We start from the raw sequence: 24,317 nt of genomic DNA, 5'->3' as shown, positions 1-24,317 counted from the left end.
GTTTATTTAGTCAAACATGGTTGAAGAACATTTGATCCATTTCCTTATCTGAAAGTTGAAAACAAGCTGTCTTGACCTTTCGCCCCATTTGTTTATATGAAATGAGTGCCTGATGATTTCCTCCCATTTTAGCACCTTTGTTTGGAGATATTTAAGGTTCTAAATGAGTAGCCAATTAATATATACCAGTAACGGATATGTATACATTTCATACTTTACCTTAAAAAGTCTTTTTTAAAAAAGCCAGATGATTGAATAAGGAGTATGTTACTGAGCCTTACTATCCCCTGCCATCAAGATACTTTAGGGTAGCGTCAGCTTGAGTTAGATGCTGTACAAGGGTGGGTTCTGGCCGCCATTACTACCACTCCGGTTGTAAAACAAATTGCTAAAACTATGAATTTAAAAACACAGTTACTGTTAATTGTCACCTACAGGTAAAGAATACTGTTTTCTTCAAAGTTAGTTTTCGAAAGATTTACTTCATAAAAACCATTGCTTGACAAGATTATCAAGATAATATTTTGGGTCATCTAGAATCAGCCACTTATTCACATCTCAGTTAGTTATTATTAAACCATGGAAAACTTAGCAACTGAGCCTGCTTGTCTAATTTTACTTTTCCTATCTCATCCCATTTACTTTCTTGGTTGTTTCTTTTGCTCTGAAGTATATATAATAAAGTGACGTGGTGGCTCAGTGACAAAGGCACTGAGCTTGTTGATCAGAAAGGTTGTCAAGTCGGCGGTTCGAATCCTTAGCACCGTGTAATGGAGTGAGCTCCTGTTACTTGTCCCAGCTTCTGCCAACTTAGCAGTTCGAAAGCACGAAAAAAATGCAAGTAGAAAAATAGGGACCACCTTTGGTGGGAAGGTAACAGCATTCTGTGTGCCTTCAGCATTTAGTCATGCTGGCCACATGACCACAGAGAATGTCTTCAGACAGTGCTGGCTCTTCAGCTTTGAAACGGGGATGAGCACTGCCTCCTAGAGTCAGGAACGACTAGCACATATGTGCGAGGGAAACCTTTACTTTTATATATAATAAATTTATAACGAAAACTTTTAATACATAATGATCACTAATTTTCATTTCTCCAAAGAAGTATTAGAATTTACTTAGATGTGATTTCCAAAGGTTGCTGCCTTCTATATACCTTTGGCATTCTTACAGAATCAGTCCAAGGATGATGTAAAAAATGTAGAAAGCATTGGATGACCAATAATAACAGTGAGATCCTTTTTTTTAAACTGTATGTCAAGATAAGTACAGGATATTTCAGTAATTTTAACTTAACTAATGCAATTATTCACTTAACAACTGTGGCAAAAAGGTCATAAAATGGGACAAACTCACTTAACAAATATTTCACTTAGCAACATAAATTTTTGGGCTCAATTGTGGTCATAACTCGAGTACTATGTGTAAGATTGTCACATTTTTGTGAGATAAATGTGAATAGTAGGATATTTTTCTTTACATACCGTATTTTTTTGGAGTATAAGACGCACCTTTTTTCCACTAAAAAGAGGCTGAAAATCTGGTGCGTCTTACACACCGAATACAGCATTTTTGCCTCCCAAAGCCCCGCCCCTTCCACCAAAATGGCCGTGCATAGCCTTCAGAGCTTTCAGAGAGCTGCTGGGGGCTGGGGAGGGCAGAAATGAGCAAAAAGCGGGCCGGTTTTTGCTCAGTTTTGTCCCCCTCAGCCTCCAGGAGCACTCTATAAACCTCCATAAGGCTATGCATGCAATTATTTTGACAAAAATGTCAAAAATGTCCCATTTTTTTTCCTTTCAGAAAGCTATTTAGTTAGAGGGATTGATGAAAATTACATTGGTCAAGTGCTGTGCCAGCAGAAACAAAGTTTTAGGTGCTACAGGTTGTCAGCGATTTCCTTCTCCAGCACATTGATAAATACACCTGGAAACATCTACCTACCTACCCCCCTCCCTCTCCCTCTCCCTCCCTACCTACTGTACCTACTTACCTACTGTATTTCTCTCTCTCCCCCTCTATCTACCTATCTACCTATCTACCTACCTACCTACTCTCTCTTTCTCTCCCCCCTATCTACTGTATTTCTCTCTCTATTTCTCTCTCTATCCCTCTACCTACCTACCTATCTACACACTCTCTCTCCCTACTTACCTACTGTATTTCTCTCTATCTATCTATCTATCTATCTATCTATCTATCTATCTATCTATCTATCCCTTTATCTACCTACCTACCTACTCTCTCTTTCTCTCTCCCCCTACCTATCTACTGTATTTCTCTCTATATATCTCTCTCCCTTCCTACCTACTGTATTTCCCGCCCCCCCTCTCTCTATATATATATGTATATGTATATGTATATGTATATGTATATGTATATGTATATGTATATGTATATGTATATGTATATATATTCCTCTCTCTCCCTCTATCTCCCTCTATCTACTTACCTACTTTTTTTTAAAAAATTGCCTCTTCAAAACCTGGGTGCGTCTTATACTCCGGTACGTCTTATATTCCAAAAAATACGGTAAGTCTTTCTTTCCTCCCATCTTCTTCCTTTTTACTTTTTTCTTCCTTCATTCCTGATACAGTGTTGTGTATCAAATCTCAAGTTATTAATATGTAGGTAAGTTCCAGAATGCTTCTTTAGTAACCATACAGCCCCTAGATATACAGCTGAGATATGGATTTTTTTTCCTGCCAAGGCAACTCCAAGCATTCCTCGTTTTTCATATTATCTTTTGCTGTTGCCTACTACAGTTCTCCATTTTTATTTTCCTATTTAGCCAAACAAGAAATATTCATATAAGATATTAAAATATATTAAGTGGTAGTTGTATTGTTATAACATCCACAAGTTTATTAAGAATTTCATCTTATTATAAAGATTACATTGAAATAAGCTATAGTTTTAGCAACTAGTACCAGTCAAGAGTTGACAAAAATTTTCCCAGTTGTGATACTATATGCCATGGGCAAAACCACAGAATTTGCATATCTGTGTGTTTTAATATGCCGAAGGGAGTAATTACAGAGGTTTTTATTTATGCAAGTCTTATTTTTAGAATCATTTTTTGCACAGATATTTCTGGAATTGAAAATTACATTAGTTTTTGAATTAGAATCTGAATATTCCTTTAGAATGGGAATATGAAGATGTTGAATTACAGTTGAAAGCTATAATTAAAGTAGTAATTAAAAAGAAGTCAAAGGATAACTTTGGTAAAAGAGTATTATGAACATAAAATAACAAAGATATGAGTGGACACATTGTTAGCTAGATATTCATTCATAGGATGACTATTAATTTTGCATTCGCTGTTGAAACAAAATGACTACTTTCCAAAGTGCTGCTCCTACAATAAGGTTAAAATAGCACCAAGGCTACCGTGAATAACAAAACGGTACAAGTATTTTATGGTTCTCTTTTAATTGCCTGGAGTTGGTTATAAGATGGAAAGCTATATAAATGGGTTCACCGACAAAACCGCGAAGCCCTTATCCACGCTGACATAAGCGCGGAGGGCAAATCTGCGCTGTCCGAAGCGCTAAGGAAAAAGGGGACCCTAGCGCGATGACATAACCGCGGAGGGCAAATCCGCGCCTTCCGAAGCACTCAGCACCCTAACCCTAAACCTAAACCTAACCCTAAACCTAACCCTAAACCTAACCCTAACCCTAAACCTAAACCTAAACCTAATCCTAACCCTTACCTTAATTTAAATCGGCTTTCTGCCGCCGCGCTGTTTTAAAGAGCCCTTAAACCAAACCCCTAAACCTAATCCTAACCCTTACCTTAATTTAAATCGGCTTTCTGCCGCCACGCTGTTTTAAAGAGCCCTTCTGTCGCCACGCTGTTGTCGCCGCGGTGATGACGTCGCGGTGATGACATCGCGGTTTTAGCGACACGGTTTTATCGCCGCTATTTTGACGAGCGCAGTTTTGTCGGGCCACGATATAAATGCTTTAAATAAATAGAAGAGCATTTAAGAGCTGATGATTACAATACCATTTTAAGAGTATAAGAATATAAATTAGAATCTTACTTTTTTTAAAAAAGAAAATGAAACCTGTGAGGTATGATCTGAGTAATCTATAGATATTGTTTCCTGATTACCCTATCACTAGGGTCACCAGACATCCAACAAAAGGAAGCTATGTCATTTTATCTTGATGAGCTCCATTTGGCAAGCATAGCTTCAAAGTTAAATACTATCTGTCTTTTTGGGCATCTCTTCCAGCAGTTTTTCTCCAAGTTTCAGGTCTTCCTTAATAAGTGTTAACCATATGTGAACAAGCTCAGCTCTGTGGCTTCCATTATTTAATTAGTATCTTCCTGAGGGCTTGTGCTACAGTCTGAAATTGACAAGATCTTAATCAATTATATACTTTTTGCCTCCTAACCAGTTCTAACACATTCCTTCATCTGAAGAGCCAGTCTTTCTGATAATGGTAATAGTAATATACTTGAGGGCCTATGTCCTTTTTTTCCCTTTTCACAGTTTTTGAAGGTTTTCATTGTAGTTTTTGTCATGGATCCCAGCAAAGTTCAACAGTCTGTCCTCCTTTACTTCTCACTTGTCCTCCTTTCCATTTGTCCGTGTCCTCTTTTGCCTGTTCAGATATTTGTTCACCTTATCTATCCCCCATTTGTATCCAGTTGTTACAAAATGTGTCAGATTAATTGAATGTGTTTTGCCTAATCTTATTCAAAAGACTGGAGGAATGGCAGTGCCCATACAAAAAAAAAACTTCAGGCATACTGTGTGTGTCCTCGTTTAATTTCCTTTCATCCAACAGGCCTTTAAAAATAATTGGCGCATTTCGTGGTATTGCCTACAAGAATCCATTATACTTTTGTAATCTCTGTGAGAGAGTTGTCGTAGCAATCATGGCTACCTGACAAGTATGTAAAAATAGGAAATATTAGGAAGACTGGGCTCTGTAGAAGAAGAGAAATACTTTTGCCATTGAAGTCTGTGATATATTAGAACAGGATCTTCTTTGGTGTACACCAGATAGCACTCAAGAGAAAGTTGTGAATAAAGGAGATAATTTCAAATGTTACCCTTGGAGAAGATTATGCTTCCTAAAGGATTTGGTTGGAGGAAGTAGGTTACTTGTGAAAAGTCCAGAAACTAGCCCTGGCTTTAGAGAATTTTAGATGGAGAGGGACCAAAGTTTGTGTTCTTTCTCTTCAAACTGCTTTGAACAGAACAGCTTCCTGGACAGAAAGCCTTGTACGATGTGACAAGAATAAGCAAGCTGTTTTTTGTATTGGCGAGGCTTGGAAATGCACGTCTTGTGAAAAATAGCAGTTCTATAAAATGTCCTTGATTCTGAAAGAGAAAAATTAGGGTCGTTTCGGAAATGTTTGCAGTCTGGCATGTTTTGCTTGGATGTACTATTCAAATAAAAACAATTAGAAAACTTCCTTGAATGCATACTGATTCTTAGGCGCGTCCAAAATAAACTCTGGATGATAGCCTCAACACTTTATATAAAAACAGTAGCTTGTGGTATAATCTGTTGCTGCTTGAATGGATTGCATCATATTATTTTCAATGAAAATGAAAAAAAGTTTTTTTAAAAAAAAGACAATTGCTACATCAGACATTGTCCTAATTCTTTTCACAAAAAATGGGAAGATGTATTTTGTTTTCTATGTAATCCATCTGCTATCCACAACATTTGATATCCTCAATCTCCCTCCATATTTAAGCAAATATGTATTTCCATTTTTCTTCCATGGAAGGTATGGGGGTGGTAGAAACATCCATCAACATGCAGAAAAGAAAAGGCTCTTAGTTTGAGCTTTTTCTGTCTGTGTCCCCACAGTTCTGCTTCCACCACACACAGAGAGGAAAATCTGTTAGAGATTTATATGGTGTCCTATTCTCCTTTTAATTGATGAGTGTTATGCTCATTTGCAAATACTGTCAATATTTCAGCTGTTGTATGAAGAAACCCAAGGGGAGATCCTTGTCATATAACCTGTCCCAATCATATGTCTTGGCTAAGGGACTGGCCGTGTTATGTCTTAGCCTCAACTTTTAGCCAGTCTTTGTCCAGCTTCTCTCACCAGGCCACTTACTGCCTTATTCAAGTGATAGACTGTAGGTTCATAAAATCCATTTATTTCAGCTAAATGTCTAGGGAAATTCTTAGTCACCCAGGTCATGGATGTCTCAAAAGTGCTTTTTCAAACAGCAACTGGATTATGTTTCTTGGAACTACACCACCTATGGTCTGACCCAGTGGTGGGTTTCAAAATTTTTTAGAACCTCTTCTGTAGGTATGGCCTGCTTTGTGGGAGTAGCTTGCTGGTCATGTGACCAGGTGGGAGTGGTTTGCCAGCCATGTGACTGGGTGGGTGTGGCCAACTTGTAAAATGTGGTGAAACTCACTTAACAACACTCTTGCTTAGCAACCAAAATGTTGGCCCAGAAACTCTGGGATTTGAAGCACACAAGACTTAAAGCTGTCAAGTTACAAGACTCTTGCACCCATAACCCTTTAGAAAAAAAACCCCAGGGGTGTTCAAACTTGACAGCTTTAAGACTTGTGGACTTCAACCCCCAGAATTCCTCCTCTCTCTCTTCATATTGATGATGTGCGGGCGGGGGGAGGGAGCTGGAACCGGTTCTAAACGGCACTGTAGATTTGTAGAACCTCTGCTATAGAAGAGGTTAGAACTGGCAGGAACCCACCCCTGGTCTGACCTAAGCATAGTACACAAAATTGTCTGCTACAATGTCCTACCTGTCAAGTACTACTTCAGCTTCAACCTCAATAATACTCGGGAAAACAATCAATACAACTCAAGGTAAACCATTCCAAACTCGATTGCAGAAAATACGACTTCAGCAACAGAGTGGTCAATGCCTGGAATGCTCTATCTGACTCCGTCGTTACATCCTCAAACTCTCACAGCTTCAACCTGAAACTGTCTACTGTGGACCTCAGCCCTTTCCAAAGAGGTCCGTAAAGGGGGCATGAATAAACGCACCAGCGTGTTTACTGTCCCTGTCCTACTGTCCCCCATTTATTTGTATTCATTTCCTTTGTTCATGTCCATGTTTATATGTATACCTGTTATTTTTTACATGGCTGACAAACTAAATAAATAAAAATAAATATTATTTACTTTCTGCTTGATTCCATACTTGAAATATTTTCTTTTTCTTGTTTCCTGTGATGGTGTGCAGTGTAACTTCCCCTAACTCCTTTTAGTTTATATTTCTATTTGTTTAAATTCAATGTTAACCTAATGAGTTGCACTTTTGCTTAGATTAACTTGAAATTTAAAATTAAGATCAGATGATACATCGTAACAGCATAAATAGCACTGTTCTTTATTTTTTTTTAAAGGTGCCAATTTCAATTGACTGTGTAAAAAAAACAAAAAGAAATATATTTCCTAATATACCACTTTTTACTAGCTCATTCCAGATATCATCATCAAATCTTTATTATGTCAAAGACCAGCAAAACAGATAATAACTAGAGTGTTTTCTCTGCCATTATACTTGTTTTGTTTTTCTTTTCATTATCAAGGAATATTTTAACAGCTTGGCATTAATGATCGGTATTGTGTCAAATGAGATAAATTATTAAGTGTAGTGTGAAGTCAATTAGGCTGAGTAAACTTCATTTTAATTTATTTAGAGACTTATTGACTGTAGAGTATATAGTAGGCACTTTATTTAAGAAATTAAAATGTTTCACTAGTCTTTTATATATGCCATTATGCAGATGTTAAAATGTTTTGCTCGCCATGGGTAGCCGGACTAATTGAAAAAACAAGCTAATAGAAAAATAAGTCATTTTATTGTATTTATTCCCTTAAGTATTCAGCCATGTCAAATTTGTATGGTAATTCTATTCACTATGAGTGATTCATTATGAGGTCAACACATATTCAATGTTTTCAGGGCAAAGCTGTTAGCAACATAGGGTTGGGTATCTCTTGAGTTTCAAAGGCTGGGGTGGATCATGGCCTTTGTATGATGTGTCTTTTCTTGGAATTGTGCAGCAGTTGAAGAGGTAACCTGGAAAAGATGGGGGAGGATGGAGCTGTTTTAGGAAGTTGCAGAAGGATGGTATGCCTACATCCTGTATGTGCAGAAGCATCTCTTCTCCTTTGAATTCAAATCCTACACAGCCCTATTTATCCCAATTATATAACAACAGCTGTCTTAAAAATTCAGCTCCAAACCTGGCCGCTTTTTAGGAGCATTGCAGGCTATTTTGTAGAATGTACAGTATTGTTTTGTTTGCCTCATGTCTGGCAAGCTTCCAAAATACTCTATTATATCAAATATATATGCAGATGCACCATCTGACTTGCATACCAGATTCACATACCTGTGAGAATTTGGCTTGTAGTCCATCACTGTATATTCCACTGCTATCTTAAAACCTCATTCAGAATCTTTACCTACTACTAAAACTGAATGATTGCTTAGTAGCAAGTTAGCTCAGGCAAAATTATGAACTCTTCTCAGAGAAGCAGAAAATTAGGTTAAAGTTAATAAAATAATTGGCTTATAAATTATTTGCTCCATTGCTAGTAATAGCAGCATTCCTTGAGGCTTCCTATAATAAGCCCAGCTTGGTTAAGATCCAAACTGGCTCAATTTCAGCAGTCTGTTAGCTTGGTGCATACAAACATTTTTAGCTTCAAAAGCTTTCATGTTTAGTTATTAATTTTAGTTGTACTTTTTAAATAGCAAAAATGATTATAAATATTAAAAGCTAATTTCCATTGCTCCTGGAAGCACCAAGCCTGAAGTAGCCTGAAGATGACGAATGAGACTTCGTCGAAACGTCGCCAAGACATCTCCAATTTTACGCGGGAGAAAACCCGAATAACTAGAGACCTACATACATACATACATACATACATACATACATACATACATACATATATATATATATATATATATATATATATATATATATAATATATATATATAAGATTTTTACAACCCCTGGTAAGCCCCAATTATGGGAGGAAGCTAACTGCTTCCATCATCTGTCAATTGGCTCGTCACAAGAGTCCATCACGACAGAAACCCAATATTTTTACTGTTGCCTTTGTTATATTTGTGGTTTTTTTAAAATTTGTGCTGTATTTTTGTTTTTTTATTTTTTTTATTTCTCCCTTTATTTATTTATCAGCACAAATAATAAAACACACACACACACACACACACACAGTCCTTAACTTACAATCATTCATTTGGTGACTATTTGAACTTTCAATGGCATTGAAAAAATGACTTATGACCGCTTTTCACACTTATAAGTCACCAGTGGGATGTTGCAGCATCCCACTGGTGACATGATTGAAATTCAGGTGTTTAACTACTGGCACGTATTTATGACAATTGCACTGTCCGGAGTCATGTAATCACCATTTGTAACCTTTCACCGTTTGTAACCTTGTAAGCTGGAAGTCAATGAGGGAAGCTGGATTCATTTAACAATTGCATGAGTCACTTAACAAGTGCAATGATTAACAACTGTGGCAAAAAAGCTCATAAAATGGGATACAAATCACTTGACAGCTGCCTTGCATAGCAATAGCAATAGCACCTAGACTTATACACTGCTTCATAGTGCTTTACAGCCCTCTCTAAGCGGTTTACAGAGTCAGCATATCATCCCCAACAACCTGGGTCCTCATTTTATCCACCTTGGAAGAATGGAAGGCTAAGCCAACGTGAGATTTAATCTGCCAAACTGATGGCACTCAGTGATCAGTAGAAGTAGCCTGCAGTACTGCACTCTAACCACTGCGCCACCATTCACTGTGTCATTCACTGCGTCAATGAAAATTTTGGGTTCAATGGAGGTCATAAATCAAGGACTATCTGTAAACTAGGAGATATTTGGTTTAAGGGCATGCAGATGAACAGGTTAGGCAAATCTAGGTGGCAAATCATAGAGAATCATAGATGGCAACAATTGGAGCTTTGTGTATCTTTATGTACATAAATCAGAGCTTTATGTACATAAAGGTACATGAAACAATTTTATGAAATTTTATTTTTATAATTTTGTATAATTGTATAAAACAATTGAAGCTTTATGTACCTTTATCATTGATTGATTGATTGAACCTCATCTAGTGGGCATCTACCTCTTGCTCTGCCTTCTCTAAATACATTTCTCTCCTTCATTCATTGATTATGGTTATCCTTCACTGGAATTCTAAAATTGGCAATTAGTTTGTAAAACATAATTTCTGAAAATTATTAATGATACACTATTAAGCTTTTGTAGAAAAAGAGCATGCCTATATATCCTTGGCTAGTCCCATGGAGACTGATGATTGGAAGTTTTTTTATTAAAGTTTTTCACAGTTACAGTGGAAGCCTATGCTCATATCATATAGCTTTTCCTAATGGTTATACTTTCAAATATTTCCCTCAGGAAAGGGAAGAAGAAAAAGGGAGAGAATCAAAATAGGAGGTGGAATATGGAACTGGGGGACATGGAAAACGGTGCTTTATTGCCCATGTCCACAACCTCTGAAAGCCACAGTTTTATAAGGAAAACTGAGCAGGATATGAAAGTGAAATGTGATACTTTCAATTTTTGACTTGAGTAGGTGTGGTGATTGTTTCCTGTTTTGTTTCTGTCAGGAAAACACCTATCTAGAATCCAGAATTATTGCAATTTGCAATAGACAAAGTGTGTTATATATTGTATGCCCAGGTTACAATTTGTTTTGCCTCTATTAAATCAAGAATTTTTTTCCCTAAAATTATGTTTTCATTTCTTACAGATCACCAGAAATTAGAGAGAGAAGCTAGAATCTGTCGCCTTTTGAAGCACCCGAATATCGGTAAGAATATAGAAGGATACATCCATTAAGAATCTTAGGACAATTACCTTGAAGATAGTTCCGTAAAAGTAAGAGATAAAAGAGGGGAAGCAATAATTGTTTTATTCTGGTGTAGTACTGTTGTCAGACATAAGCTCCTTTCAGATGTGGTTATTATAATAAAGGGTGGTCAATTAACAGGAACAAGTTTAGTATCACTATCTCACCCTTGGACCACAATTTGTTCCTTTTATCTACTTGTCCATTGTGTCCAAAATGAGGAACATGAAGAATTGACGGCAGTTAGTCTCTTCTTAAAACTCTAAGCTATGGTGCTTTAGATAACAAAACAAGTTTCATAAATTATTTTTTGGCAACTGAGTTGTTAAAAAAATCATAGTTATGATAGGCAAGATTTTTGGTTCAAGCAGTATTGTTTTAAAATAGAGGTGAAAACATCTAGTCTTTAGGGTTGTCCAAGAGGAAGAATGATTCCTTTTTATGACTAGGTTTGGAATCTGGCCTAGGTAAGCATCTGTTTTCTCAGAAGGCACTGTATATATTTGGATATGCAAATATTTCCCAGTTTCACAGAGTTTCTCTTTGCCATACAGAGACAATGCTATGTCGCTTTTTTCTATGCTTTGAACAAGGGACTATGAGGGAGATCTTGCTGGATTTGAGCTCATTTTTTACCATGGAGTGAAGAAGCAACCATGTTCTTCATGACAAAGTGAAACAGAACGTGTGAAACTTGTTGAGGAATTTGTAGCATGTCAGATTCAGTTTTGCACATTATGTAAGTAGTCCTAGACTTACAATCACAATTGGGACTAGCATTTCCATTGCCAAGCAATGTGGTCATACTCATGATGTTCTATGACTTCATTCCTTACCAATGGCAACCTTGACATTCCCTGTTGCTGTTGTTAAACAAATTAGGCAAGAACCCACTCCAATCTAAACCATTCCAGGTACGAACGTCCCAACTCCAGGTTTCATTTCTTCCAAGATAAGGAAATGCCTTCCCTTCAATTCCCCTCAAGTATCGTATTTTTCAGACTATAAGATGCACCGGAGTATAAGATGCACCATGATTTTGAAGAGGTAATTTTTTTTAAAAAAGGTTTTGCACTCAGCATACCTCCCAAACCCACTGCACACCTTGTTTTTTTTTAAAAAAAGGGGGGGGGATCAGAGCTTTGGGAGGCTGTAGAGTGCTCTAGGGGGCTGGGGGGGCAAAAATAGCCCATTTTTTTGCTCATTTTCGCCCTCCCTAGGCCCAGGAGCACTTTGAAAGCTTCCCAAACCCTCTGCATTTTTGCAGGGTTTCAGTAGGGCAAAAGTGCTGTATTCAATGTATAAGACGCATCCAGATTTTCACCCTCTTGTTTGAGGGGAAAAGGTGCATCTTATACTCCAAAAAATATGGTACCTATTCATTCCATCTCTTCCTCATCCCTGGGAAACTCCAACAACCAAAGCTTTACAGGAAGTGCCCCAATCCAGTCCCAGCCGTAGTTTCTCCCACCACTATGCTGTCCGAGGCCCCCGCTGCCCTAGCGAACCTTCACCATCCACCCTGCCTCTTTAGGAGGGCCATGAGAAGCCATATTCCCCTGGTCCTGTGAGAAGACCATTGTGCATGACTTTGGGAAGAAAGTCTCATGCAGCCAGCAGTTGCACCTTGAATGGGCAGACTAGCCATGTTTATTCAACAGTGGGAACAAAAGGACAGTGCAGGTCAGCTAAAATGGCAGGGGCCATGGACTGCAGGGGGCCAGAAGGACATATATAGTGGGGGAGAGGTAAGCAGCTGAGGAGAGTTGAAGTGCCCTGTAGTCATAAGTGCAGGCAAACTGCCAAGCATCCACATTTTGATTATGTGACCATATGGGCACTGCATTGGTTTATAACTTCGGGGACCAATTCTGAGTCCTTTTGTTTAGTGCCCCTGTAATAATCACTAACTGTAAGTGGAGGACTATTTATATAACTTAGCCAGTCATACATACCATTGCATACAGTACAGCTCTGTTGCATTATCCTGTCTAAGCTGATGTTTTGGTGGTTCCTGTCAGTTTGAATATATTTATGGACATAGAAAAGCTATTGCTTGATTTTTGGGCCTCTGGCTTAGAGTTCATCATGTTTTTTTTTATGGCGATGTCCTAAATTCCTTGGTCCTTATTGTACATCTATGAAAAACAGAGAAAGTTGACGTTATATAAGACTTGGCTATTTGGTGTGAGAGAATAATACCCACTTTTGTAATGGTGAAATTAAAATGGTTTATTTTTCACTCTATATGATGGGAGAGAAAAATAGGCTTGCATGAAATAGGCAATTCCAGTGTGGTAGAGTTAGAAAAGACTTGAGGCCGGAAGATTGTATTTTGTTTCTTGCATCAAAATGTTGGGCACATTTAGAGGCAATTTTCTCCTTGAGTTGCTACTCTTTTGGGAGTAAGGAAGTCAGAGACCAGAGTGCTTCAAGGATAAAGGGCTTTGTGCCCGTTCCAGAATATATATCTCAGTATAATTATTCTTGTAGTTTTATCTTGCTTCGAACACTTGGTTTCCTTTTGTAATCACTAAAATTCAGTGTAATGCCTTTAATTATTTAGAAGACATGCATTTTTTTAAAAAAAGGTTAAACATATTAATCTTTAAATAGAATAACGGAAAACTGCAATTATATATGTTTATATGTAGGTACACACACACAAACACACACACACACACACACAGAGTCAAGCTGTTGGGGGGAGGCAGTATTTTGTGAAGTGCAAAAAAGGAATAAGAATTTGTAAGCTAAAGAAATTACACTATGACCATATGATGGCGAACCAGTGGTGGCTTGCAGGCGGTACGCTGTACCAGAGCCTGCCCAGAGCACCAGATACCATTCCCACCTGCCCGCCCGAGCTCCTTACTGGTCTTTTAAGTCTTCGGGACTTCCACGCATGGCGCTTATAGCGCCTGCGCGATGCTCCACTGAGCAGATGGAGCGTAGCAGAGGCGCTAAGATGCATGCACGCACGCTGCATGTGTCCATGTAGACGCTGCCAGACCCATTCCAACCGTATCGGTTGGAACGGGATCCAGAACCCACCACTGTGGAGAACCTATGGCATGTGTGCCACAGGTGGCACCCAGCATCCTCTCTGTGGGCACCTTCATGGTCATTCTTGTGTCAAACCAGTCACTCTTTTTAAACCTTAATCCACATTCATGCAATACTTACTCAGCCTTGATTCCACCTTGATCTGGTTTTCCATGTGCAGTTTTTAAATGCCTCATTCCTGCTAATCATAGTCATTCTGCTTCTTTTGACAGACATTCTCATGGGAGGTCGTATGTTACCCATTACATTGTATCAGTATCTGCGGATCTTAAAATGTTTCTGCATTGTATCCATTCTTCTAACAAGGCACCATACTTATTTAATTTTATTTACACATAAATAAAATTCGGACCCACCTCTTGATCAGAGTGGAACTTTTATCTGCCTGCTCTGTTCTTCATTTTTTATGTGTAACTTGAAGTTAGACACTTCACTCAAAGCATAGCTATCTTGATTTTTTAAAATATATTCATTTTCAGACACACTTGGCTTGGTTTCTGATGCATTCATTTTCAGTTCAAGTAGCATGTTACATTAACTGGCATGTTGCTGCAAATAATTTGGTTTTTCAGCCGACAAGATGTAATCTGCATACAAAAATACACACGTTAAAATTCCAACCAACAAATCTCTGCCATCCCCATACATGTTTCTTATACATTTAACTATACGAAATCATGCATTCTAAGCCTCCTAGTCTTGAACTATTTGCTAAACATTGCATTTATTCTCCTACACATATGATGTTTAACAGCTATTATTATTATCATCATCACATTTAGCAACAATCTTTTAATCTTGTAGGTTTCTGACTTTTTTGCTCATCTTCCACCTTTCTCTTAATTGCGGACAGTTTTAAGTGTTTTCATTTGTTCATGCTCTTTACAAGTTATCTCTTATATTTCAAGTCACAATCTTCCAAATACCTGAACTTCACTAAGTAAGCCCCAATATATTCGTTGTAGTCATTCATCACAGCTTTGGTAAATTATTTTCTTATATAACACAATTTGGCAAGCTGGAGAAGGAAGAAATAGGTTACCACCCTTAAGAATTTCATACAAAATTTCCTTTCAGTAATAAGAATTGGACTGTAACACATTTTGATCAGAGTGCTATAACAACAACCAAGGTCCAAATTTATTCCAAGCACGAACACACTGTTTTCTATTGATTGCATCCTACCAATTTGGATATATTATGCATGGAATGTAGAGGCACATCCTCAGGATACAAAATACTGTACTGTGTAGATAATGATGTTGATCATTAGCTTCATTTGAGAATTGTAAGGCAAAATACATATATATATGAATATGTTTTAAAGTTATTCATAAGTACTATATTACTTTTATGTACATATTTGTGTCTGTATACACAGATGCATAAAGAGAGAGAGAGAGAAATAAGAGAATAAAACCTTGGTGTCTTTCTGACCATTTTCTATCTGTGTACAATAAGTGAAGGGAAGCTGGATAATGTTTAAGTATATACATCGGTTTTAATTTTTCTGTACATAAAATCTGTACAATTAGAAGAAGAGATTCCTGCCACATAGGGACAAACCCATCTAGGTAACCTTGGGCAAGTCATTATCTCTCAGCCCTGGATAGGACGCATTGGCAAACCACTTCCATAAAATTATGCCAATAAAACTATAGGGACTTCTCCAGCCTCTCTTCCAGGATCAAAAACTGACTCAAGGCTATATACCAGAGGTGGTATTCAGCCAGTTCTGACAGGTTCTGGAGAATCGGTAGCAGAAATTTTGAGTAGTTCGGAGAACTGGCAAATAGGCTGGACCCGTCCCCGCTGCCTCCCAGCTGATCTTATTTTGTTGCCCTGACCAGGAAAATGGAGCTGGAAAGCAGATTAGTGGAGTAGGGAGGGAATGGGGATTTTGCAGTATCTTTCCCCTGCCACGCCCGCAAAGCCACACTATGCCCACAAAGGCACCCCCACAGAACCTGTAAAAAAAATTGGATCCCACCAGTGGTGTACATGCACCACAACATATTCTTCTAATGCGTTTCTTAACTTCCAGGAATCTTGCACTGACTATGCTAATGAAGCACTCTGGAGCCCACTGTATAGTACTTGACAGAGAGAACTTGTACATTCTATACAATGAGCATAGCATATAGAAACTGTAGTGGAGGTGATTGTTGTGTTTCACTTGTTTCTTGCCATGTGTCTTCCATTTGTGCACAAACTAATTCCTGACATTGTGAAGATTCTCAAATGATAGCTAACGATCTGATTTGTTAGGAGAATGGCAATCATTGTAATAAACCTGTTAAAGTTTTCATTGGTCAAGTAGACATTGTTAGGTCTTGGTATATGTCTGAGAAATTCTTGGCACTTTTAATTTCCAGAGGAAGCATGTAAATCTGCAGAGGAAGTGAGGAACCATATGAAAATACCAGTAACTCACTCATTGGTCAAACATGCTTTTGAGCATGTCGTTTGGTTCCAGAGGAAAATAGAGGCAGAGCATTTAAAAATCCAAGAAAACTACAAAAAGCAACCCAGTTTTAGGTCCTCTGAAATGCCTTTCTTGTGTGTAGCTGGATGGCCACATGAAAAGGGCAATTGTCTCTGTGAAAGGAATGGAATTTATGTAAGTAAGAGAGAAAGAGAATTCTAACTTGGTGAAGGCTTCTTATGTAACTTCTATTGAATTGTGCCAAATTTCCTTGGAAGTCAAAGGAAACGGTAGCGTGTGAGAAGAATCTGGATCCTGAGGAAAATAGGGCCTGTCTGTCTTATCTGTCGTTGCACACATTTCCTGACAGCTTCTTTTTCTTTGAATCAAGATCAGAGTATCTTCAGAAACTGATTTTATGAAGCTTTAGTCCACTGGCATATGTTTTTTTTATGAAATTAATTATTTATGTAAAATGTTTTTATCCCACTTTTATACATCAAAAAGCACTTAAAGCTTCATTTAACATGAGATTAAATATTTTTACTTCAACTTTTCAACTTCTGAACAAGTTAAATAAATATTTCAAATGCCATAGTTGACCAGGAAATATACTTCCTATTATTAATGAAACCTTTTGTATCCTTGGAGAATTTGGGAGAATTTATAAGCTATTCTTTAAAATGCAGTTAAAGTATAATCTTCTGCCATAATTGTCAATAATTGGTACTGGTAAAAGTATGTGCCATTCACCTCAAGATATATCTATAAAATTATTTCATTTGCAGGACATATTATTAAAGAGAAACATTTTAAAAATAACATTTCATGGCAAAAACAAATGATCTGTTTGGATTTTCTTAACTTTTTCACTTTTGTAAAAAGAAAGTATAATTTTAAAAATGGGTTGCATGTTTACAGCCAGGATCTGATTCTTATCTAGAAATATTATTATGAACTACTATTTAAAAGGAAAATAACATTACAGAACATTGCAGGGGAGGACATGAAATTCACACGACATTTTTCAAAGTAAATTTGTTTTTGAGAAGAATATGATAATATATCTTACCATCTCTTTGTTGGTAGTTGCCTTATATGTGCAACTAACTAATATTTAACTAATTTCCAATGAGAAATGTCAGTATCACAAAATAATTACAGATATGGCTTTGTATGTGAATATGGAGACCACATTTGATTTTTTAAAATATTTGTATTCATTTAAACTTATAAAAATAATAACGAAGATAATTGCAATCAGAATTACTACATTTTATTTTAGATAAAATACTATGCAACAACTGCAGCCAGTTTGGTCTAGTCATTAAGGCATCAGCTAGAAATCAGGAGACTGAGTTTTGCATTAGGCACAAAGCCAGCTGGGTGATCTTGGGCCAGTCACTTTCTCTCAGGAAGAAGGCAATGACAAGCATTAGAAATTTTGCCAAAAACCTTGTAGCGACTAGTTCAAACAGTCCTGAGAAGTCAAAAATTCACTTGGAGACAGTAAATAAATAATACACAACAACGACAGTACACAGTGTGATAAAAAACAAACTATAGAAGTATAAAAACAAAACATAAATATTTCAAAAAATAATAATGAAATATACTATATAGCAACGTCTTTCTTCAGCTAAGCATTGTTATGCACTGTTCTAATTCTGTTACTGGGGCTGTTTTGCAAAATATTGACTTGCAATTTTCACAATCCTATGTGTTATTGTTCATGTTATCATAAGGGTAAGATAGTTGATTAATTGCATCATTTAATTTGGAAAATGCACATTCTTATTACATTCTTTCATTTGTGTGTAAATTTGGAAATTGTAAAGGATTCAATCCATTTTTGCGAGCGCCACAAAGAAATGAAAAGTTAATTTGGGGCTTTGATTAGAATTATATCGGACTACAAGAGTAAGAGTTTTTATTTCTATCTATACCGAAGTCAGTCTTTTTCTATTTATTCTTTTTCTTTTTTGTACCTTCATTTCTTTTCTTTTGTTCTCTTTTTACTTTTTCAAGTTTTTTTCTGTTTGTCTTATATTTTAACATTATATTTTTTTGAAAATCAATAGATATACATATATATTCCACTCATTTAAATAATAGCTTTGTTATAAACTCAAAGCTATATATATATATATGCAGTTGATTATAAAATTCAGGCTTTCCAATATTGATGCATGTGTTTGTTTGTATGTGTTTGAGAAAGGGTAAATATGTGTGTTTGTATGTACAGGTAGTCCTTGACTTACAACAGTTCATTTAGTGACCATTTAAAGTTACAACAGCACTGAAAAAAGTGGCTTATGACCAGAGGTGGTATTCAGCCAGTTTGGACCAGTTTGCCCAAACCGGTAGTGGAAATCGTTGGTGGGTCCGCCCACCCGCCCCGGCTCTATGCTGTCCTGTTTAGACATGTTTTCAAGCCATGTGCAAGCTGTGTGAACGATCAAGAGCATACATGGAAGGCCGAATGCATGCATAGACGTGCGGGCTCACATTTGCAAAACGGTAGGGAAAGTAAGTGAATATCCTACTTATAACCATTTTTCACACTTATGACTGTTACAGCAGCCCCATGGTCATATGATCGAAAGTCAGCTGCTTGGCAACTGACTCAAATTTATGACTGTTGTAGTGTCCAGACGTCATGTGGCCGTCTGACAAGCTAAGTCAATAGGGAAGCCACTTATTAACAAGTGCAGTGATTCACTTAACAACTGTGGCAAGAAAAGTCATAAAAATGAGGCAAAATTCACTTAACATATGTTTCATTTAGCAACAGACATTTTAGGCTCAGTTGTAGTCATAGGTCGAGGACTACCTACATGTGTGCCAACTCAGGGGTTTAAGTCCTAGACCTGTGATGGTGAACCTATGGCACACGGGCCACAGGTGACACACGGAGCCATTTGTTAGGGCACGCGAGGCGATGCCCTGTCAGCTGCAGCACGCATGCACGTGCTGGCCAGCTGACTTTGGCCTTTTTTGACCATTTTTCGCCCTCCAGAGGCTTCCCTCTGGAAGGCGAAAAACAACCCAATGTGCAAACTGGAAGTTCGGGAACAGACTTCCGGTTTGCACGTTGGGCTGTTTTTAGCCCTCCGGAGACTTCAGGGAAGCCTCCTAAAGGCTCTGGAGGGTCTCCGCGGGAACGTGTGAGGTTGTTTTCACCCTCCCCAGGCTACTAGAAAGCCCCTGGAGCCTAGGTAGTATGAAAAACTGGTTCATCACGTGCCAAAAAGCAGGGGGGTTGCATGCATAGCATTATGGGTGTGTGGGCACGCCCACACACGCCCCCTGCGCTCCCCCCGCTTTTTGCATGCAATGGGAAAAAGGTTAGCCATCACTGTCCTAGACTCTTTCTGCCTCTCTTTTTGCTGTTCTTTTTTTAGAGTACAAGAGGGTGAGATATCACAGTATTTTCATAACAGGTTTGTCTGGTCTACAGCTCTTTCCTTCTGGCCTGGCAGGTTTTAGCTATCAAACTTTGAAAAACATGCAAGTTATGATTACTTAACACACCTTGGTTAAATGGGTTATCATTCACAATATGAAGGTTGTATTGTACTCAGGATTTTATTGTTTTAGATAACTATATTAAAATATCATTGCAATAATTCATTTTTCCTAAGTTAAAGGAGTAATGCAATGGTTGAAAGCTATACAATTACTTCTGTGTGCACATAGAATTCAATGCCCACATATGTCAAGTAAAAGAACTGTCAGACACAATTCGATATATGTAATTGGAGAATAACGGCTCTCATTTTTGTGGCTACAATAAGATTTCTTTTCTTGGATTCTACCTCCAATGCAAAGCAATTTACATGCCAGTGTAGTTCAGCTAAAAGTGTATATGACACTGCCAGAATTTTTCCTGTGCTGATGCTTGAAATTACTCTTTAGTTAAGGAATATTTGAATCGGGATTAGTATCCATCAAATAAAGCTTTTAAGACCAATGACTTGCAGTCTAATGTAATTGAATGGTTGTCGATATTTGGGCCTTCTAAGTTGACTTTCCAGCTTTAATCTTGGATGGAGTTGCATGAGATTGGTGTCCAATCTGGGGATACTACTGGAATTCCTGCTTAAACAACAGGTGACAGCTATGACATGAGGGTCTTTGTAAAGCTCTAATTAATATGCATGTTCTTGGAATGAGAGGCCCTCTAGATCAGTGATGGTGAATACGCAAACAATGCATGCATTTGTGCGCGCTCATCAAGGCCGAACTCTAGAAAAGCCAAACGTCTGGGTTGTAGTGTGCATATGCACCCACTGATCAGCTGGCTGGCATGCATGCACAGGCAGTTTTTTTGGCACTGCCGCACGGGCAAAGGGATCGCGCTACGAAAAAGTCAAACTTCTGGCTTCTGGCATGCATGTACACCCGACAATCAGCTGTCTGGAACGCATGCTCAGTGGTTTTCGGCACTGCCACGTGCATGAAGGACAGCTGATCGTCGCATGTGAATGCACGCCAGAAACCCTGAAGACAAACAGGCAAGACCACGAGTGCCAGGCGACATGACTTTGCGTGCCGGTTTGGGCACGAGTGCCATGGGTTCGCCATCACGGCTCTAGATAGTAATTCATGATTTAATCACCGTATTGATTGGACTGTTGCAACTATAGGAGTCTGCTCTTGAAGATGACTTGTAAATTACAGCTGGTATAAGATCCAATAGGACAAGTACTAGTTGCTGGTCACCTTTCAGGTACACATAATGTCACAGATGAAAATGAGCATCTCACTACGCTTCAGATCCTTCTGAAAGGATTAGCCAGCTATGAACTGTTACTCAGGGGACGCCCAAATGTGTTAACAGCACACATTCTTTGGGGAGGCCCTTTTCATGTACCCAGAGACACCCTGAACAAATTGGTCTATCCAGTGCCTTCTGCCCTTTGCAGTTATGGTGACATGCAGACAACAACACATATGTATTTTGTTTCCTGATCAATGTACACTTGAGGACCACATGGCAGAATGACAGAACATGATGTTGCTAGTTTTTGAGCAAGAGTTTTTTTTAACTTGGCATGCTTTAATCTTGTATTTTATATTTTATTTCAATTGTGATGCTTCTGACACAAATAAACAAAAGTTCCAGATACAGTTTTTGAAGCATGTTTAGTCGTCTTGTTCAGTTATGTTTTTAATTATTATTTTTATTCTTTTAAAATGTAAGTCTTCGTCATTTTGATTTCAGTCTTTAAACCTATCATCTGTCTGTCTATCCTGTCCGTCCGTCCATCCATCCATCCATCCATCCATCCATCCATCCATCCATCCATCCATCCATCCATCCATCCATCCATCCATCTATCTATCTATCTATCTATCTATCTATCTATCTATCATCTATCTACACAAACACACGCACACACACACATAAACACAGAGTATATGTGCATATATTCCTTTTAGAATCTCCTGTTTCAACCTGCTTTCATTTGGCTATACTGTATCATATTCTTAAGGTTATCTCTTATCTGAAAAACTGTCAAATAATAATAGATTATTTGTTTTTAAAATTAAAATCAGCCTGAAATAAAGGAATTTTGTTGTGAAATTCAAGTAGCTAGATTTTTGAATTAATAAGGCATTCAGAAGTCGCGTTTGTTTTCATCTCTGATGACTAAGTAAAAAAGATTTAGTGAGGAACCCAATGATGGTAAAACTGATTAATTGAAGTTATAAATATACCATGTTTCCAATAAATGTGTTAATTAGGGAAATGTAAATTCAGACAGAGTATATATCCTCTGTTTTGAGAGACATCACAGGGATGGCCTCGTGGATTGATCAGTATTGATCAGTGGAAGATGCAGAATTGGAAATGGTTTTAAGGTGCCAACTAAAAATCAAACTTTATGTCTATCAGCTCTGTCTTCTATTAATCAAAGTTGAAAATTGCTTCTGCCAACCATCAGCTTGGCTGATGGTAGGAACCCTTGCTAGGATAATGAAAAAATTCTGTTTCTAACAAACTTGTGTGGAACTTGACTGCACAGTCTTGACAACTGGAAGTGTAGTGCCAAATATAGCAGCAATCATTTCCTTCCCTTTTGTTTCAAATACTGTTTCTTCTGACCTCCTTCCCCTTTTCGTTCTTTTCTTTCTCTCTCTGACATCTACATGTATTCAATGTAGTAAAGCAGTTGCAGGCAATATGGAATGTGTAGGCAGTAGCATGACTATTTACCTAGTTGTCTAACCTGAATTAATGCTTTAAAGCTTCTTTTAATTTTAAAAAGCAAAGAAAAAGGAAGGAAGCATTCAACTGTTGATGCCATTATCACCAGAACCATTTTTTAAACAAAAGCCTTTCAGCCTAATTTAAACCCCAAAAGCATCCTTAAAAAAAACTACCAAATAAGATGATTGGTTTCAGCCCTATGTTAGAGAAATCTCATTTGTAAACACACGGCACAACATTTTAGGATAGGAAGAACTTCAGAACTGAACTTTGTCACTGCCTGTACATTATCATTTACATCCATGCTTGTTTTTTTCAAGTTTTTACTATTATAGTTTGTTTAGTTACACTAATAATATAAATTATGTCATTAGCTACTTTAAAATGGAATGCTCATAGAGAATGCCCAAGCCAGGGGTGAAATCAACTTACCTTCGCTACTAGTTCGCAAATGGGACCTTCCGTGTATGTGCAGAGCATCAAAAATGGGATGTGATGATATCCGGGTGGGAGGGCGATGCCTCCCGCCACTGCCGCTACCGGTTTGACCGAACCAGATAGCACCACTGAATTGCACCACTGGCCCAAGCTCTTATTTTGGTATACATTTATTTCTTAAACAAAATGAGCAAAAAAAATAAAAATAAAAATTTTTTTTTAAAGCTTAATGAAATACAAAACATTAATTTACACAAGAGCAGATTGTTCTTGTTTCAAAAGACAAGACAAAAAGTGCTAATTGTTTTATCATTGTTTTAAACTTTTCATAGTCTTTAAGATTTATTACCATGAACTAAAGTTGTATAGGCTAGTAGGAAAAAAAAATAGAAAAGATACCATTAATATTGATGCATGGGCTAAAAGAACAAGTAGCATCGGTTACAGTTTGCATAATGGAGTGGTAATGAATTGTGCAGCATCTTGTTTTAGCAGAATCAGTATTGATTTTGCCTTTGCACACAAGGATAGAAAATAAGTATTAGAAGCTTGTCACTAATATAATAGCATTCTTGGATTCAACTTACATGCACTTTAAAGGGCCTCCTTTAAAACTTTCACAATGGAAAAATAATGGGAGAACACAGTATTGATTTTTTTTCTTTATTAATCAGATTTGCATAACAGACCATCTAACCAAAGGCAAGTCTGTTATGTTTTCACATGTCCATAGAATCCTGCAGTCACTGTGGAGGTTATTTATGCTATTGATTCCAAAAGCCTGTAGAGGTTCTCAGTCATCCAAGTTATGGTTGTCTCAAAGGTGCTTTTTCAGGAGGCAACTGGACTTTCTTGTTTTTCTTTGAAGACATTTCGCTCTGACAGGATAGTGGGGAATGGAAGGCTTTATATTCTTTGCAGACAGCTGGTCATTTGCATCCTTTTAGAGGGTCTTTGAAGTACTTGGAGGTTTATCTATGTCCTCAGGGTCACTCCTGGTTCCTATAGTCTGCAATTTTTTCCCTCTGGCAACCCATTCCTACTCCCACACCATTCAAAGGGTGCTCATCCCAAATTGTGTAACTAAAAGTCTGTAGAGATTTTCAGTCATCCAGGTCATGGTTGTCCCAAAGGTGCTTTTTCAGGAGGAAACTGGACTTTCTTGTTTTTCTTTTGAAGAGGTTTCACTTCTCATCCAAAAAGCTTCTTCAGCTCTGACTGGATGGTGGGGAATGGAAGGATTTATATATTCTTTGCAGACAGCTGGTAATTTGC

The 24,317-nt window shown here is 37.7% G+C and overlaps 1 protein-coding gene across 6 annotated transcripts in view; it reads left to right on the top strand.

Moving 5' to 3' along the window:
• The window catches only part of CAMK2D (calcium/calmodulin dependent protein kinase II delta), a 140,991-nt gene that overhangs the window by 55,054 nt on the left and 61,620 nt on the right, over positions 1–24,317 (top strand). For all 6 annotated transcript variants that reach the window (XM_032223599.1, XM_032223605.1, XM_032223600.1 and 3 more), the window contains exon 3: positions 10,798–10,857. In XM_032223599.1, coding sequence (XP_032079490.1) covers positions 10,798–10,857 — 60 coding nt within the window. The remainder of the gene's footprint in view (positions 1–10,797; positions 10,858–24,317) is intronic.

The sequence above is a fragment of the Thamnophis elegans genome, chromosome 9 (genome assembly GCF_009769535.1).
Source record: "Thamnophis elegans isolate rThaEle1 chromosome 9, rThaEle1.pri, whole genome shotgun sequence".
Classification (NCBI taxonomy): domain Eukaryota; kingdom Metazoa; phylum Chordata; class Lepidosauria; order Squamata; family Colubridae; genus Thamnophis; species Thamnophis elegans.
Note: the sequence above shows the minus strand (reverse complement) of the source record. Positions and strands in the feature narration are given on the sequence as shown.